The sequence below is a fragment of the Tachypleus tridentatus genome, chromosome 12 (assembly GCF_004210375.1).
Source record: "Tachypleus tridentatus isolate NWPU-2018 chromosome 12, ASM421037v1, whole genome shotgun sequence".
Classification (NCBI taxonomy): domain Eukaryota; kingdom Metazoa; phylum Arthropoda; class Merostomata; order Xiphosura; family Limulidae; genus Tachypleus; species Tachypleus tridentatus.
The window spans coordinates 2,467,124-2,486,544 of NC_134836.1; the positions used below are offsets into that span (position 1 = coordinate 2,467,124).

At 33.1% G+C, this 19,421-nt stretch overlaps 1 protein-coding gene across 4 annotated transcripts in view; it reads left to right on the plus strand.

The window, feature by feature from the left end:
• LOC143233353 (uncharacterized) overlaps positions 1-13,349 on the plus strand; it is a 29,677-nt gene extending 16,328 nt beyond the window's left edge. For all 4 annotated transcript variants that reach the window (XM_076469525.1, XM_076469523.1, XM_076469526.1 and 1 more), the window contains exon 4: positions 385-13,349. In XM_076469525.1, coding sequence (XP_076325640.1) covers positions 385-413 — 29 coding nt within the window. In that variant the 3' untranslated portion in view covers positions 414-13,349. The remainder of the gene's footprint in view (positions 1-384) is intronic.
• Positions 13,350-19,421: the final 6,072 nt, after the last annotated feature.

Here is a 19,421-nt window from a genome sequence, read left to right on the forward strand (position 1 = left end):
ATTATAGAGCTTGGTATGAAAGCTTCAAAGATACAGCTTAATAGTGTTATTTTAAATTTATTTATATTAAAAATAATTGTGAATAACTATGACAAAATTGATATGAGAAGTTTTGACAGCAACAGAAAAGTTTTGTGAGAAGAAGAAAAAAATGCTTTGGTTACATGTAAATTCATTATTTTATTTTTTTTTCAAAAAATGATAATACTGGGAAATATAGGTATGATACTAATTGAACTGCAAAATAACTAATTTAGCTCGTGTATTTATTTCCTGAAAGGTTAAATATTATAATCAATCAGTGTTTGTTTTATATATAAAAAAGGTTTTGGCTTGTTTTCCTACGTACTGATGAATTTTTTGAACCCAATCTTTTCATTCCAGATAAACTGGAGGAAGAATTTATTCAATAAAAAGACCCCTCCATGTATATGATGATTGAAATGATTAAGAGAAGGTTTTATCAGTATTTTAAAAGTTGAAAATGTAATTGTAGATATACCAAGGTTATTTTTTTACTATTTGTATAATATGGTACTTTTTTATTAATATCCATACCGTTTTCATATTTTATGTTGTGTTGTCTGTTTATTTGTATTTTTAATTGTGAAAAAATGTTAAAAATATAGAGAAACATAATTTTAGTGATTATTGTATGAAAAAGAACATTCAGAGTACAAGAGATTATTACATAACTATCAAACTATACATTACTTAGGTATGAAAAACTCTTTTGGTCGACTATGAAGTTTTGTGTTAGTAGACAATGTGAGTCTTTACCTTTTGTGTTTGCTGTAGTGTTCATTATAAAGTTTTGCATATAGTTAATGATAAACATCAGTTTTAGCTCAGATATCTATTTTTACTCATTCTCTATTGGTTAATAATTAGAAGTCTAGAACTTTCATTACCCGAAGTCAGTCTTAGAAAATGAATCAGTAAAAATGATTTCCAAACAGTTAGTATAGAACACAATAATTTACCTATACATATATATGCCTACCTATACATACAAAACTACAGCAGTCAAAAACTTCATTATTAATGAGTGTTAGGGAGATTTTAATTAACTAATGATCTTGTAGTTTTACTGTTAATCTGTTGGTTTTTTTTCTCAGAGGAACATTATATGGGATGAGAAGAAACTTAAGTTCAGTATTATTATGGTGTCATTATTTAACAACAACATTCTTGGCACATTCATATACTTTGATGATTTCAGTTTATGGTATTTAACCATCTTAAAATATCTGAAAATACTTTGTTGTTAATTCTACTAATCTTTATGACATTATGTGCAAAGTTGCATTAACTCCTGAAACACGAGGGGACACTGCTTGCATGCAGCCAAAAATCCTGATTTCTCCACTGGACAGTGCCTGATAACATTTACATTTCTTTGGTTAAAACTAATCTGAACCATGCTATCATCCACCTTTTATAATAGACTGGAAATTTTATAAAGTATGGTGATAATTATTAAAACATCATAAAAAATATTCTAGCATAATGTGCAAAGAACTATGGATTTAAAAGAGTTAAAGTGTGTAACGTGATATTTTTTCTTGCAGACTGAATTAATTTTAAAAATAATTCAATGAGAATATATTAGAATTATAACTTGTCACAGTTTTACTTCATGAATTCATTAATTACATTACCTATTTAATTCATTAATAAAGTTTTCTTTTCTACTTCATACAAAACTTTCCAATTTCTAACATAAATAAACTTGTCTTTTTTTTTTTTATTATTATTATTACTGAGAAGTTTACAAAATACTTTTTTAGTATGAGAATTCATACTGAATGCTCCTAAGAAATATATTTCTAATAGGTGTTTTTACACTTTAAAATGTTAGGTTTCCAAAATGTGTATGTTTTTATATTAATGTTAATATAAGCTATCTGTGATGCAATATTACAGAAATGTAATGATAAGTGTGCAATTAATTTGAACCATTGCAATTATACCCATACACAGATTTCCTGCAAAGCAAAACTAGGGGATGCTAACTGGAGTTCCAGAATGTCAGAGTATAAGTCTGTTATTCTGTGAACTGTAACTGAGTATATTTTAAAGAAAGAGTTAACAGTTAATATAAAACTACAATCTTTATTTAAGCACAACAATCATAGCTACAAACACACAACAAAACAGGGACAAGTGTTCATTATAGAGGTGTTAGGTTGAAGAGAGAAAGCACTAAAGAAGAGTCTTGATAAGTCCTCTCGTCATTCCAATAGCTCTTGCTCCTCTAAGCTAAACCAAAATTAAGCTTCAAATATATTCAGAGTTCAACTCATAATGTAACCAAAATACAAAATGTTAGAAAAATCTACCTAGTAAGAGAGAACTACAAAACACAACATTAACAAAGCCAACTTGTTTTCATGACTGTATCTCAATCACATGATTTTTGTTACAGCGTTGTCCAAGCACAAGGATGAGTTAGTTCAGATAATTATCCAATTTACTTACAGGAAGGCCAGCTTTCTACTTTTACATGTTACAGACTATCTTTCCTGTAAGAAAATTCTAACTATTTACAAATTAGCAAATCTGGATTTTGAAAATAGTTAGAATTTGTGAAGATAATACTTCAAATAATTTGAAGTAGTAAGGTGACTGAAATCTGATGTTAATAGACAATTAAAAATGGTGTAAGCTGAAACATAGGGTGGAATAAATAAACATCTGAAATTTTTTTATCATCTTTGTTGAAACTACACAACACAATTTACTGTTGGGTTGCTAAAATATAGGGAGCCCCAGTGCCAATTTGAGTCACACCATGATATTTATTTAAAAAAGTAAGTATTCATATAAACAAACAACAATGAAATCATTTTCTCATGAAAGTTGATTATTTTCATAACAATTTTCAGTTACATCAACCTACTTTTAAAAATACATTTTTAAATACTCATTCACCATCAGTGGTCTTACAGGATTATTGATGAATTTAGTGTTAAGAATATGGAAAAAGTGTCCTATCCCAAGGTAAATTCTTGAGTCTGTAAGTTAGAGAGTTGATGTTGTTATACAATATCAAATGTACAGCTATACTTAACATTACATTTTGAATGTTTTGCATCATGATATAAATTGTTTATTTGAAATCAGGTAAGTTAACTTCATGATTTCATTTTAGTGTAATTTTTTTTCAAATAATTGTGTGGCATAGAATACAATAATATATCTGCTGTTCAGTATTGAAGTAAAAATTGTGATAAGATAGTCATTCTTCTAGTAGCCATTTTTCATTAGTTTGTGAATGTTATGCTTCCATTCTCATTAATGATAGGTCTTACATAACCTGTGTTTTCATTACACTATTGTTTGGTAATATATTATGTTGATTCATTTGATGAGTAATGCTACCAAGCAACTTTGATAAAATGTTTCAGATTTATCTTCAAGTTTACATGTTAGTCTTTGTGATTTATTTTGCAATAATACATTATGATGATCATGAATAATAATAATATGACATCGCTATTATTTTATAAAAGATGGCATCCAGATGAAATACTTTGTAAATTGCTGTTAAGATTTTTATGTGTTTAGAATTTTTACTTGGTAACAGCCCAGTTTGTTTACTATAGCAACAGACTAAATAGGAATAGACAAAATGAGAATAAATGTTTAAAAAATGCAATCATCAGGTTACCAAATATAGAAAAAGGTTTAAATACAGAAATCACTTTGGTACAGTTTGAGAAAACATTTACACACAGATTTATTAGGTACGTGCACATATATACTACAAATGTATTGCATTCAAAAAACACAGCTTATTCTTAAGAAGTTATAATACTGCTTTAAAGTTTTTTTTGTTTACAATAAAGTGGCATACAAAATTTACAGAAAAAATATAAAACATTTATTTTAGTATATGATAACGTTAGAATAGATGAAATGGAAATAAACCTTTTATGTGTTAAATAGTCTATGTACTCCATAAGACTTATGAAAATTTTTCTAGTTTTTTATATTGTTCATGAATCTTGTTTTGATAATTATTCTTTTCACATACAGTAAAACAATTTCCAGGAACATTTATTGTAACTTTCCAAAACGAAGCATGATATCTTAATATCAACAAAGTCTTTTGACTTCCATGATTAAAAAAGTTGATGAATCAACTTCAACACCCATTTCTGTCCCTAACATACATTACAGCAAACCCCAAGATCCACTTCCTTTGGTTCCAGATAAAGGCATTTCCTCTGGTTACATCTTCTTCTCCTACCCCAAGATGCAAAACGAGCATTCGTTCACATCCTGAGTCAGTGGAATCCTCTTCCAATAGCAGTAACCTGCCCAATCAACCCAGGGCTGGATCCATGGAGGTTGACAGATCTCCCTTGAATAAATACAATAAAGAAAAAAGACATGGTTATAAACAGAATGGTTCTCCACTAAGTTTGCTTACACATAAATAAAAATGGTCACTTTGATACAATGGAACTGTTGAGGTTTACATTATAATCTGGATGACATCAAAGCACTGATTGGTTCATACCTTCCTCTTCATTTCTGAAACCTGCCGATATAGTCAGTCACCTTTCAACGGTTTTCTTTGTACAGAAATGACAGACTGTGTGATGGGCCAGTGCATGGAGGGATGGCACTGTTGGCTGATAAGCATGTGCTCACCCTATCTTTGCCACTCGACACACCCTTGGAGACCGTAGCCATCTGACTTTTTTTGGGTTGTATCATCACTGTTTGTTCTCTCTACCTATTGCCTGGAGAGACATATGATCAACCAGACCTTAATGCTCTCATTGAACAGTTGCCTTCTCCTTTTTTAATCCTGGGGGGACTTTAAAGGACATCATCCCCTTTAGAGAAGTGCTGATATTGATGGGAGGGGTTGCTCCATAGAGTGTATGCTCTCTGATCACAAACTTTCTCTACTTAGTAGTGGTTCTTACTCTTATTTCCATGAACATAGTCTGTCCTTTACTGCTATTGATCTCTCAATTTGCTCTCCATCACTATTCTCCCATTTTTCTTGGAGGGTTGACAATAATCCACCAGGCAGTGATCATTTTCCTATAATTTTGAGAGAGACTGGCCATGCTTGATGCCACCCAATCCATGTACCCAGATGGAAGCTGGGCCAAGCAAATTGGTCCTCTTTTACTGTTATTGCAGAACTTGATCCTGCCATAGTCTGTAAGCCATCAATATTTGACTGTGTGGCAGTAGTAACTGACTGTATTATACAAGCAGCTGCTCAATGTATCTCTCGATCTTGCTTTCTGATGGCCAGGATGTAGCTGATACCCAGAGCATTGCTTATACTCTAGGTGAAAGCTTTTGCCAGGTATCTACCATTCTGCTTCTTCCTTCACTTTCTTAGCCATCAAGACTCAGGTAGAGAGATCTTTTCTTTCAAGCTGATTGTCTCTGATTATAATCATACATTTACAGTAGTGGAACTCATAATGGTCCTACATTAGTGATGTACACAATGAAATGCTGTGCCATCTATCTCCTGCTTCTCTTGCTATTCTTCCGATTTTTTTTAACTGTATCTGGCAGGAGAATATTTTTCCTGATGCCTGGTCCCAGGGTATTGTTTTACCTTTCTCTAAGCTTGGGAAGGATCCCAAGATTCCTTCAAACTACATCCAATTCCTTTGACGAGCTGTCTCTGTAAGACCTTAGAGAGGATGGTTATTGCTCGTCTTGTTTGGTTCCTTAAATCAAACAACCTCCTCTTGCCCACCCAGTGTGGGTTCCGATGACAATGCTCCATTATGGACCACCTGATTTGACTTGAAATGTCAATGAGAGAAGCCTTTCTCAAACAACAACGTTTTGTATCAATATTCTTTGATATTGAGAAGGCTTATGATACAACATGGAGGTATGGCATTCTGCGAGACCTCCATATATATGGGTTACATGGCCATTTGCCCATTTTTATTAAATTTTTTTTAGTGGACAGGAGGTTCCAAGTTCATGTGGGTTCGACACTTTCCTGTTCTTTTGTATAGGAACTTGGAGTCCCTCAGGGCTGTATTTTGAGTGTCACACTTTTCAGTATAAAAATTAATGCCATCACTGAACAACTCCCTTTTACTATTGCAATCTGGTTTTATGTTGACAACTTTCACATCTCATGTCAGTTGTCGAACATGAGGTACAGACTGTCTTCAATCATTTACTGATGTGGACCCCAGCAAAAGACTTTAACTTCACTCTCTCTAAATCCGTTTGCATGCACTTTGGCTGCCAACGGGGTATTCATCCTGATCATGAACTCCGTATCAGTGAAGTTGTGTTGCCTGTGGTCCCTGAGACAAAGTTCTTGGGGTTTATCTTTGACCATAAGCTGGCCTTTATACCATACATCAAGCCGCTATGGGTCAAATGTACAAGAGCACTGAACATCTTCCGTGTCCTCTCTTTCACCACTTGGGGAGCAGATCAGTGTTCTATGCTAAAGATATATCATGCTGTTATCAATTGAAACCAGACTATGGATCACTGGTCTATGGCTCTGCCAGGACCTTGACCTTAATTATGCTGGACCTCTTTAACATCATCAAGGACTTTGGCTCTGCACTGTGGCTTTCCCCACTTCTCCAGCTCAGAGCTTAAACATAGAGTCTCATGAACCTTCTTTGTATCTCTGCTGTTTGCAACTGTCTTTACTGTATGCTTCAAAACTTTGTTCCTTACTAGAGCATCCCACCTGGGGTTTTGCTTTCCTTCCTCAGTTGGTCATACTTTTTCAGAACAGATGGTCTGCCATTGCTCCTTTTGGCCTTCATATCCAGGAGTTGTTGGATGAGTTGGGTCTGTCCTTGGATAACACTGCTGTATCCACTGGTCAGCTCATCCCACCATGGCTTTTTACAGTCCCCAAATGTGATCTATCTTTAAGTCATCTGAGAAAAGCAGACACCACCAATTGGAAATACTGTCTGTTATTTGCTGAAGATCTTACAAACCATCCTTACATTCCTGTTTATACAAATGATTTGAAATCAGGTGACTGTGTGGGCTTTGCCATGGTTTGTTGTGGTTTGGTGGTTGAGCACAAAATCCACTCTACAGCTTCTGTGTTCACTGTTGAACTGTACCCCATTTGTCTTGTCCTGGATCACATAGAAGCTAAGCAGTAGTCAAATTGCACAATTTATACTGACTCTCTTAGTTTTTAAATGGTCCTAGAATTGCTTCAAGTTAGTTCACACCCTGTTCTTGCCGATATTCAAAACCAACTGGCCTATTTCTTTTTTAACATCTACTTTTGTCCAGTTTTTCTGGATACCAAGCCAGGTTGGTATTCGCAGGAACAAGCTCCCTAACACTGCAGCTAAATCTGTCTGCTCTGGTACTATCACAGCTGTGCCTGTTCCATACATGGACTATGATCCTGTATACAAGACTCAGCTCCGTGCCAGTTGGCAGTCGACTTGGAGTGAGCAACATGAAAACAAGCTTTTCCAAATAAAATTCTGTATTGGACTTTTGCAGTCTTACTACCATAAGGATCAGAAAGAGAAAGTTGTTCTAACTAGACTACGCATTGGTCACACTTTTTTAATTCATTGTTTACTTTTATCTGGGACTCCTGCACCAATGTGTTGTCTGTGTGACATTCAGGTCACAGTAAGCCACATTTTATTGTCTTGTTGTCATTATGACTCTCAACGACAGCACTATTTTAAACAGTTTTTGTCCCAAGGTTTATCTGTAACGTTAGTGTTATTGGTGATGGTGATACTGTTGCCCTTAGAAATGTTTTTAGTTTTTGAAAAGCCATTAATCTTTTTTATGCTATTTAAATTTTTTAATTTATACATTAAACTTTTTTTTAATGTGATTTCCCTTTAAGAGTCAAAGTACCTGTATTTTGATTTGAAATTAGAAAATGGCCGTAATGTCAAATAACTTGAAACCAGGAGTGGAAAGGCCAATTTCAGGTGACTCATGCTGCTGTTTGAACTACCCATTAGTCATCCTGGCAAGTTATAATTCATATTTTACTTCAAGTCTTTTAAAACTTTTACTTTACTTTTTGAAATTGGCCGTAACATCAAATAACTTGAAACGAGGACTGGAAAGGCCAACTACAGGTGACTAACAGTGGTTTTTAAACTTGCCTGTTAGTCTTCCTGGTGAGTTATGATAATTACATTATGCTGTTGTTTTGAATTAAGCTCCAGGCTACACAATGGGCTATCTGTGCTCTGTCCACCAGGGGTATCAAAACCCAGTTTTTATCATCATAAGTCCACAGACATACAGCTGAGCCACTGGGGGACGTAGTAATGCTACAGAAAGTCCTTTACAACTTGTATTACTGCAGATTTTCTCTTACCACTGTAGACTAGTTGTAAAAATTGGGTTTAATGCTATTTGTGTTTTTAATTCAAAAATTAAACTTTGTTTTACTTTAATTTCCTTTTATGAATTTTAATAATTTTACTTTAATTTTAACATTTTATTGGATGTGTGGTACAGATAGCATAGTTGCTTTGCAAAAAAAAACACTAAAGCAACCAACTAACCTTGTCAAATGCTTTCTGAAAAACCAGGTGCACTAAATCCATATCCTTATTTTCATCTACAAATGCAATAACCTCTTCATAAAATGTCATCAAATTAGTAAGTAAGAACTTTTCTTTAGTGAAACCATGTTCACTATAAAAAAGTTTAAACTTCATTATATGACTTTGCAAAGAATTTTTTTACCCGACTTTCAAAAACCTCGTGAACCACTGATGTAAAAGTAATAACACTATGTAACATAATTTTTACTCTTTCTTGTTCCTGGACAGAAAGTGTTATTTCCAAGTTGCTTATGTTTAAAGTAAATGGAAAAGACCTGTTTTTCTCTTCAAACTTTGCTTTTGTGACCTAGGAGCATATAACAAAAACATGATGGGAGACTATATTTGGGGGCTGATACGTGAAAGTGTTTACATTACAGTCGCAAATCTCGAAAAACTACTCACTTCTAAACATTTTTGTGTAACTTTAGTATAAATACATGTAAATCTTGATTCATATATTGTTTTATTCAGACCTTATGTAAATGAAAGTGTGCAAATTTGCCTGCTTTTACATAGAAAATAGGTTAATTTCTAAATTTCATTATCCAGGTCACAAAACAAAGTTTGAAGGGAATAATGGACATTTTCTGTACTTTTACAACATAAGCAATTAAGAAATAACACATACTATCCAGGAACAAAATTTGTGTTACATAGTGTAATCATATGACCTTGTGACAATTTTATCATTTCCATTTAAAAGAGGAATAACAAGTGCACAGTTTTAAAGAATTTAAAATAGTAGCAAGTGGCTCAAAAGTCCTTTGAATAATGTTGCCTGGCCCAGGAGCCTTATAATTATTTGAACTTCACAGTTTTTATTAATAAGCTCAGTTTTAACATGATAATATTGTTTAGTATTGTTTCTAACTAGCAGCTGTTCTTTCGTTTTTACTTGTAAAGGTTTGAGCAGAATTCAAGTATCTAGCCATCTCACAATAATCATATAGGAGTCTTCATGTACCATCCCTCAAAGACCCTCTTCCAATTTTAACGTTTTGCTTGTCTTTCTAATGTATTCAGAAGAATCTGTTCTGATAATATTTTACATTTTCAACCAACTTTTTGCACTTTCTTTTTGTTTCCTGATTTCATGTTTTACAAACTCCCTTGAACTTTTGTAATCTTCCCATCACTGCAGTAAGTTTAAGCTTCTTATATTTATAATGCTTTTCTTTAATTTTATCTTTTGGTTGAAAAATGAAACTATACCTGCAAGTATGAAAAAATGTATCATTTTTATTTCATCTAAATTAAAACATTTGTTCATATTTGTAGATTATATTTCAGGAAGTTAACATGCACTTGGTTATCATTGGTTATCATTTGGTTAGCAAATATAATCAATAAACTTAGTATTCCAAAAACTGTTTAATTTTAAAAAGCTAAGTTCAAGGGATGTCCAGTTATTCACGTTTGATTGAATGCTTACATGAAAAGTGCAATTTATCACTAATAACTTAATTTGCCTACTCAAAGAGTGCAAGCTAAACTAAAATAATGAAATGCTCTCACCATGAAATTTAGCTATGCTTTCCATAAACTGTCGAATGATCAATGTAGATAAGGTTTTATGGTTTACATTTGCTAGAAAACCTTGTCATATTGGCTTTACTTTCACCATATAGCTTACATTAGGTTTTTGGTAAAGCAGTGAATACATTTGTGAGTCCTTTTGTGTAAAAGTTGCTAGTATTCAGATATGTGTGGAGGAAATAATTGGGCTAACAAGAAACAAATGTACAATTTTGTAAGTCATTATGCCACTTGATTAGTTGATAACATTAACTGTGGATGAACTTGGTGCTTTGAAAAAAATTTTGGGAATCTGTTCTCAATTTTAATTAAATTGTTTGTTTTTGTATTTTAGGATGTCATGATAATGTAAACTTTCAGATTTCTGTGATGGCTAATCTTTTGAACAAGAAGTGTATAAACTACAAATCTGAAAACATAGTTTTAAGGTGCTACACTTTATTTGCACTTTCAACATTTAGTTTTGAATTTTTTTACTTGCCTTTTGTGTGCATTTATTTTAATGAAGGGAAACCATTTGACTTCATTTTGGATTTACTTTTTGATTTCTTGCTTATTCCATCTTGTGGATATATTATTTTAAAATAAAAACGACAGTTCTTGATTTTCTTTTACTTTGAAGATAATATCTTGAAAACAATTCAATGTGATTTGAAGCCTTGTTTTTAAAAACATTTTTTGGGTAAGTCTACTATTCAGGCTTAAAAATTTCCCAGATGTTAATACTAGTAAATGCTTCTCCACAAAGAAAAATATTTACATAAAAAGAAATATATACAAAGATTTGCAGTATATGTAGTTTCAGTCGATACATAATTTATAAAGGTCAGTGTTTATCATAATAAGGAAAATATGAAGAACAAGAGAAAAAACTATGACAACAAAATTTTAAGAAGCATGCTCAACACATATGTGCATTATAACATCATTCAGTACATCAGACAAGCTAAGTATTTGTGGCAAAAACTCAATAGGTCTGGCTTTTTATTGTAGATTATTTTTAACAATAAAATTTCCAGTTGAATATTGAGCAATTTTTATGGTACATTAAGCAAATTTGAAATTTACTGGTTACCAGCCAATATAGTCACCACACTAGTTGTAAACTGTTCTTTCGTTTTTGTGAAACTGAACTTTCTTGTCAGATTTCTTGAATTTATACAATAAAGCTATCATTGGGAAAATACCATTTTCTCTTCAGAAAATGCTTTATATTTACACTTCTTTTGTATATCTATTTATATGAAGAATTTTTGTCACAACTCATCACAGGTCAAAATAAGGATCATATGTATATTTATTTTTATCATAATGTCTGTGAGTTTTGTCAGGATCAATATAGGGATTTGTCAGTTGGCTATGAACAGAATTACTCTTGATGCTCATGAAAGTATTTCCTAACTAGTTTCAATTCCCTGGCCTTGTTTCTTACATCATGTCAGAAATTAACAACTTTTTTTATTTGTTTATGATGAAAGTCTTTTTTTGTTTATTTAAAAAAGTCGCAAGACATTTTCATACACAAATATCAACATTGTACATGATAGTTATACTTAGGTGATTTATTTAGTTACACTTTGTCACTACGTTTCCAGACATGATTTGCTGTCTTTAAAAATTGCATTTAGTTTCTCAGGGCTCTTTTCAATAGGGTTTTAGATTTTAAACAAGTACTACTGTAACATTTTACTATATTATGTTAACAGGTGATGGCCTATAAATAATAGGTCTGGGTTTATAATAATCCCACTTGTTTTATCTCAGAGTTCTCGTGGAACTATGACCATCCCTAGGTATATTTCTTAAGTACACATGCGTGCCATTTTTCCGCTGAAATGCAGATTTCCGCAGTTTTCAAATGGCCAACAATCACCCACGAGATTCGTGTAAATTCGAGGAGAAAATATGAGCGATTTGGGGGCCGGGTAGGTAGTTTTTGAGGAGAAATCGTATTTTTTCAATGTTTATTGCAAAAAAAAAAAAATCTGACCGCTATCTTGGAGGCAGTCTCGTTTCGTCTCGTTGCAGGTCTCGTAGTCTGGTATCGTGTGCATACCAGACGATAAAATATTCTCTACGCTCCAAAGAAACAACAGCGATTGAAATGTTTAAAAGGAAAGATGTTCATTTTGATGATGTAGACAAGAGAATGTGTAAGGACATTAGATCAGCAGCTTCAAAGTATACCTCGAAGCTGAGGGAGAATCAGAAGAAAAGGGCAGAAAGGCTTGAGGTCTATGGTTCTGTGAAATCTGGCCCAGCCACCTTGGCTAAAGAAAAAGTCCAGAAAGCCGCAGAGGCACAGAGAGGTGCCCATTCAGAGAGGGAGAGAAAAAAAGCTCGGAAGAGAGCACTGGAAACCCTTGTCTCGAAAAAGAGGAAAGTAGCCAAGATTGATTAAAGGAAATTAAGTGATTTGAAATTTGACTGTAATTTATGCAGCAGTGACTGAAAAACATTTTATTATTATCTGCAGCATACAGTGCCAGTGGTTTATTTTAAAGCATATCATTAATTTTATTTTGAAGCAATGTCAAAGCTTTCCTTGATTTGCTGTTTCAGTTTGTATTGTGAAAGAATGAAAAATATACTGATATTGAGGTACCAGTAATTTACTGACAAGATTGTATAGATGAACAAGTTTTACTGTAGGTAGTCATGTAGAGTAATTATAAGTAATTTGAAATTTTAATGGAATACATGCAGCAGAGCAGTAGTTGTTGATGTCAGTGACTGTACAAAATTTAATTTCTGAGGCATATCACTGATATCAGTAGTTTAATATTGAACCATATCAGTAATTGAATTTTTAAGCAATGTCATAGCTTTCCTTCATATGCTGTTTTAGTTTGTATTGTCAATTTGTGAAAGAATGGAAAATTCACTGACATTAAGGTACCAGTAGTATAATGACAAGATTGCATAGATGAACAATTTGAACTGTAGGTAGTCATGATTAGTCAAAAGAGTAATTTTATGTGATTTGAAAATTGTATGGAATATATGCAGCAGAGAAGTAGTTATTGGCAATGACTGTAAAACATTTAATTGGTAGCATACCAGTAGTTGATGATGATGATGTTATTGATGACAAAAAAGGATAATAATGAAATGATTTGTATTTGAAATATTTACTGAGTTATTTTGGCTTTATTAACTCATATTACTAATATATTTTGATTTAGAAAAAATTAAACTGAATAAATAGCAAATAAACAATCTTAAATTTCATTTATTTACTTTTTATTTTATTTGTTAATTTTAGATATTTTGATATATCTTCTAAAAAATGAATGCAAATTAGAAGAATAAATCAATCTGCTAAAAACTGTAAATGAAAGTTATAGTTTTTATTAGTTTGATTTAGTCTTTTAATTTCCTTTTGTTATTTTATATGATATATATTGTGTACTGTTCCAACATTGCAATGTCAAAAAACATAAAGAAATTATGTCCCAGATTGCACCAAATCACACCAAATAGCATCCATTTTTTAAAAATTTCCCGGATCCCCCTAGTCAGGCGCGGCTGTGGCGCCTCTGGCACCAGGCTATATACCTTTTCCTCTTTTTTTTCATAAATGTCATTGGCATGCCTGAGTACATATCTATATTTAGTGGCAGATGAAATTAATTTATTTAAATGAGGGTAGCATTTACTCTTTTATTAGAATTGGTAATAAGCCATCAAATTTTACAGACAAATTTTAAATGCAAGTAGCCACATATTCTGTCCTTAATATGTGTTATTCTGTACTTTCTACTTGGGCTTTATGGCATTTTCCACATTTTCAGATTTTCATCTGGTCGTTTTGAGATTTCTCACTAAAAATGCATTTGGCAGTAAATCTGGAAGTTATGGACAAAATGGCTGTTCTAGTGCATAATGAATGCATAATATCAAACAATGTAGTCAACTTAGTTAATGTACATTGTGAAATTTCAGCCTTAAATGAAAGTCTTTCTATGCAGTATGTGTGACACTTTTGCATTCATGTTCTAATTGTTGGTCCTTGGTTTGCTTTTTTGTCTTGGTCCCTGTAAAGTCAGTGTCTTCATTGTACTATATTCAATCTTCTGCATGCCTGTAGGTAGATGTTAGTATGCTTTGTCTTGTGTCTCAGTTGTATATTTCCTGATTTAAACTGATTAATTTCCTTGCAAAAAGAAGCTCCTACATGACAATGGATGTCACCCAAACCTGTCATTTAGTTTTAGTAGGCAGCTAATACTTTTCCTAGAAGCAATCAGCTAGTTTCAATGGGTTTTAATTAGCTGTCTAGGAATGAAACTATTTTTATAAATAGAGTGAAAACATAATATTTATGCTTAAAATTACCAGAAGTGTTAGTTATAAACAACAAAGTGATTTATGATCATGCAGAGAAATAAGCAAAGATAGATAAATAAAACTAAATATATTCAAGGTAGTGTATAATGAAAGAAAGAAGATGATTTTTCAAACTGTTTAATTGACAAACTGGAGAAATACATGGCATATATGTGAATTCAAATTGTGATGTTAATATACAGTATTTTGTACTTTTAAAAAATTCAAATTACAAGTCACTAAACTGAGGCCATTTTAAATATTCTAGCAAACTCATTCATTAAATATGAAGTAACTGTATGCTTCTTAAGATTTGTAAGTTTCATATCCTGCACTCTTTATGCACTTCAGGTGTTCAATAAAATAATTCACAATGTCTGGGTGAGATTTATCTGGAAATGTACATATCTTATCCAAACTGCAAATCCTTTCTACAGGATGAAATTGGTAGAGCTGTGTTGTTTGACCCATGTGTAGAGGTATCTGGTACGTTGTGTGATAAAGAATGTTTATACTAGACTAAAACAACAGATTTACTTTCCTAAATATTGCTGACCTCTTTTACTTTGATCTGTGTGTATACTAATAAACACTATAGTGGGCAGCATGAATAATGATCCAGGTTGTATGAATAACTAGAAAGTTATTAGTTCTATTGAATTTTACAATTGATTATTTTATTTTGACTTCACTATAACTAAAACTGCCTAACTGGTACAGTAGCAGATTGTATGGTTGTTAGTACTAATAACCTACTATTACAATTAATGTTAATTGTTATTTACTGTTTTAACCGTTTGCTACATTGATATCTAACAGAAAATTCTAAAATCTTTATGAAATGTACCTTCAGAACTTTTAAGTGAAGAACAAACCAAATATAGACTTAATAGGAAAATGTAAGAACTTGTAAACTTAAAAATCCCCAATCATACCATAGCATTTATGTAACCAAACTGGCCAGGCTTTTTTCCTGTGTGGTTTATTGTCTTACTTCTGGGTGGAAAACAGGTACATGATGTATAAATTAAAAAGGAACAAAAGAATTGCAAAAACCAAGAGAGACAAAATCATAGATATACTTAAGTTTTACATGCAGCCTAATCCTTAGTGCAGTAATCTCTTAAGTCCTCAGGTTATATACTTCAACTAACAGTTTACATACAATTGTAAGCCATCTAAAGCCAGTTTATACATTTTTTTTTTTCTGAAGACAAAGGTTGTACTGTGTAACATTCACCTATGTTAAATGTTTAAAAATGCAATTACAACCTTGTGGAATCTAATTAACAAAGGTATGATAAATTATATGCAAAAATTACATGGAAATGTGGAAACATTATCTGAATATACTTAAATAAAGATACATTCTATACTGATTTTAAAACACGGAAATTAGTAGTCACTTTAGCTATAACAATCCTTCCCTTTCTTATCTTGAGGGTTTTCCCAGACATGAACTTTAAACAGAACTAACCAAATCAGAGATGTAATTAAAAGTCATAATATAATATAATTTATTTTAGATGCATGGTATCACAACATTTTCATAAAGACAATATAAAGGTAATATGTAAACTACAGCCAACACTAAATACATAAAATTCAACTAAAATAAGGTTCAAAATATGACTAAAACTAGTGCAAAATACAATATCAACCAAATCAAATTAAAATATAACAACAATACAGCCAACCAGTTACATTAATATATTTACAAATCAAAAATATACAAGAGAGAGTTTAAACAAATTACAAATCAAAATTCAAACTACTAAATAAAATTTAACAGAAGACATACAAGGAATTAAATATATCCAAAATACAAAATAATCACAATAAAACACAGTAAACATAAATTGAAGGTACCATACAATATTTACAATTGCTGAAGGTCTAATTGTGAGCATGGGTTGTTCTTGTGTTTGGATATACTTGTTACCAGTGTTATCCATGGCATGTTTTTCAAACCATCAGCATAAGATATACATTTGAAGGAAATATTTTCCATGGTTTTTATTTGTGTTGGCAATTAATTGTGATGTCTTTAATTCCAATGAACAGCTCACTTTAGTCCTCTCATTCTTTTAGTACACTCATGAAATTCACAACACTTTTAGCTCCATTAACAAGCTAAGATTGCAATCCCCAAGAAAACCTCTGTTAGAGAAGGTATTAAGACCTCATAATCAATTAGTTCATGATTTGACACATTCTGAGAAAACGTTGTTAGATCCAGATCTAGCACATGGACATTACAGTGCAGTTTCAAGTATGACCTCAAGGCACATTTGTTCCAAGCACTAGTAAATACAACATTCATATGGTTTTGTATAAAGCAATGCACACGCAGCTACTTTGGTCAAACCCCTCACAACAGACAATCAGTAGACTGAGCTGCTTCACATTCATGTGTGTTTTTTTACCACTTTCTGGTCATTATAGAGACAGAATAAATTTCAAATGGAGAACAGGTGCAAAACTAGAAGAAAACATCTTAAATTGGTATCTAAAATCTGTAATTAAGTCAGCTCATTTCCAAGCAGCAAACAGTTACTTTTAACCTTGAAGGTTTCATAGCTTGTCTGTTCACAATGCCAGTCTACTTTTTGATGTAATGGAAACATAATTTGATTGAATAAGTGAGCTACTTTGATTTCATAAATAAATCCAGAATAACATTCTCATAGTTCACACACAAATTACTTTCCTACACTGAAAATAAATTTCCAATGGGTGTTCAACCACCTCTCACATAATATCTCTTTTTGTTCAGTGCTGCTATCTCTGTATAAAATATTTTGCTTGCCACTAGCCTTGAAACTCCCATCTATCCTATGATTAATATGGTTTACTGTCTGGCATATAAATTATCATGTGACAACCCTCCACCATTGGGTGTGCAACACACTCCTGATGCAGATGACCCCTTCTTTTCTATGTTGCCTAACAATCGTTTAGAGACTCCACAGAAAATAAGCACCAGTAGTAGGAAGGAATGGTTAAAAGCAAGAGAGAGGAGGTAAGAACATATCAAAAATATATTTTCAGTATAGGAAAAGGATAACCTTTAATACTGTACCTTGTCTCTTCTCACGTAATAGCTAGAATCCCACATTGAAAAGGTAGATGGACCAGTGTGAGGGATATAGATGAGCACCTGAAGAACAATCATGGAAGTGACCTCTATTAGGAGAGAAACATCTGTGGAAGACTGCATCATTTCTGTATCAGGTACATTATTTACCCAATGTGGTAGTAAATGTTGCATAACTGGGCAGAAATCATGAGGCTCACATTTCTCATCAGATAGAAAAAATGGTTGATTCAGTCTTACAACCACTGAAATCTCGAGAAAACATAATCTAGTAGATGAATACATTCAGGGCCTCCAACCACAGAAATAATGTTAGAAAAAGCTATGGTGTATAATGGCTATGAAACATCAAACTGTACCAAACAGGTCAATTCTAGTCCAAAACCAGGTGGCATTGGGTACATATCTTTTAACCTGTAGTAGGAAGAGGGTCCACACTGTTTTCAAGTTTAGGAGACTAAACAGGGCACATATGTGCAAATCTACAGCCAGTGGTAGGAATTGATGTGACAATATGGTAGTTTGCTCAAATCCAAGATGAAGTGGATTTGTTCCACTCCATGCAACACTGTCCTTTAGGTTTGAACCTCATGGAGGAGCTACATCTGCCCCACACAACATCAGCCTCAATTACACAATGTTGGCGCATAACTATGTGTTCATGGTAGGACTAGAAATTCCTACCAACACACATATGGTGATTTTTGCCAGTTGGCCCATCTCTAATGCAAAACTACTCTCTTAGAACTGAAATCCAGTTGATGGTAAGAGGAGCAATCCCAGCCAGAGGGCTGACATGCATTGTAGCAGATATACTAATGGTATAGTGTATGATTCAGTTACAGAACATCACTCTTGCTCCCAACTGAATGGAACTGGGCACATTCAGAAGGCAACCTCCACTGTCATCACACCAGTAACTAGGAACTGGGAAGTGATAAGTGCTCTCTTTCTTCAGTAGAAGTAGGGATATATTTGGGAGTGCAGAGGAATACTGACACTGGAGACAGTTTAATTGGTGATCATGAACTTTTTTTTTTTGAAAAATAGAAATCACTCAGTTTATTCAGTCAAAGGAAAAGTAGGGATGGTCAGCTATCTCCTCCTCCTTCACACATGATTGTCCATGAGTCAGTGCAGTCTGGAATATGCATATTTAGGAAGGAAAACACCATAAATAAAACCTTACATATGGTCTTGGGGAACACCCTATCTCAACAAGGTGAATTATTAGCCAGGGATATATATTGAATGTTCAAACACAAAACGTTGGTGTGCATGGAATATATGTTTATCTAGTGCAGTATCATTCCCATACAACAGATAGAACTTAAAGTTAAAATGCATGGATTACCAACCACATGTGCAACCTTGGGCGAAATAGAAGTGAATCCACACAATATCAACTTCTGTGTCCCATCCACAGAGGTGGAGTGCTTGGCCTACTAGGAAATAGATAATGTACCTTGAAAGACTTATGGTATGTTATGCAGTGAGGAATTTTATGACTGATATGTAATACATATACCCAAACAGGCAACACTTCCCACTGAGCAGGAACCATAACCTAATAGGGGCATGCCTCTGAAAGGAAAAGGAAACTTCCTGAGACACAGTCGAACACATGTTTGAAGTATGATAACGGGTGGAAGACGGTGCCCAGACAAGGAAGAAATGGATACCTGATGAAGGAAGTAGGAGATGTATGTATAATGGACAGTCTGTGTATCTGACCAAAAATATCCTCCAAAGGACAGAGATGAGATACCAGGGAGAAGGTAAGTGCTATATTTGATGATACATCACCTGGAAAAAGCGTTCTGGAAGAAGGAGACAGGGAAAAATGAGCCAAACTGGTAGGCTGATGAACTCGT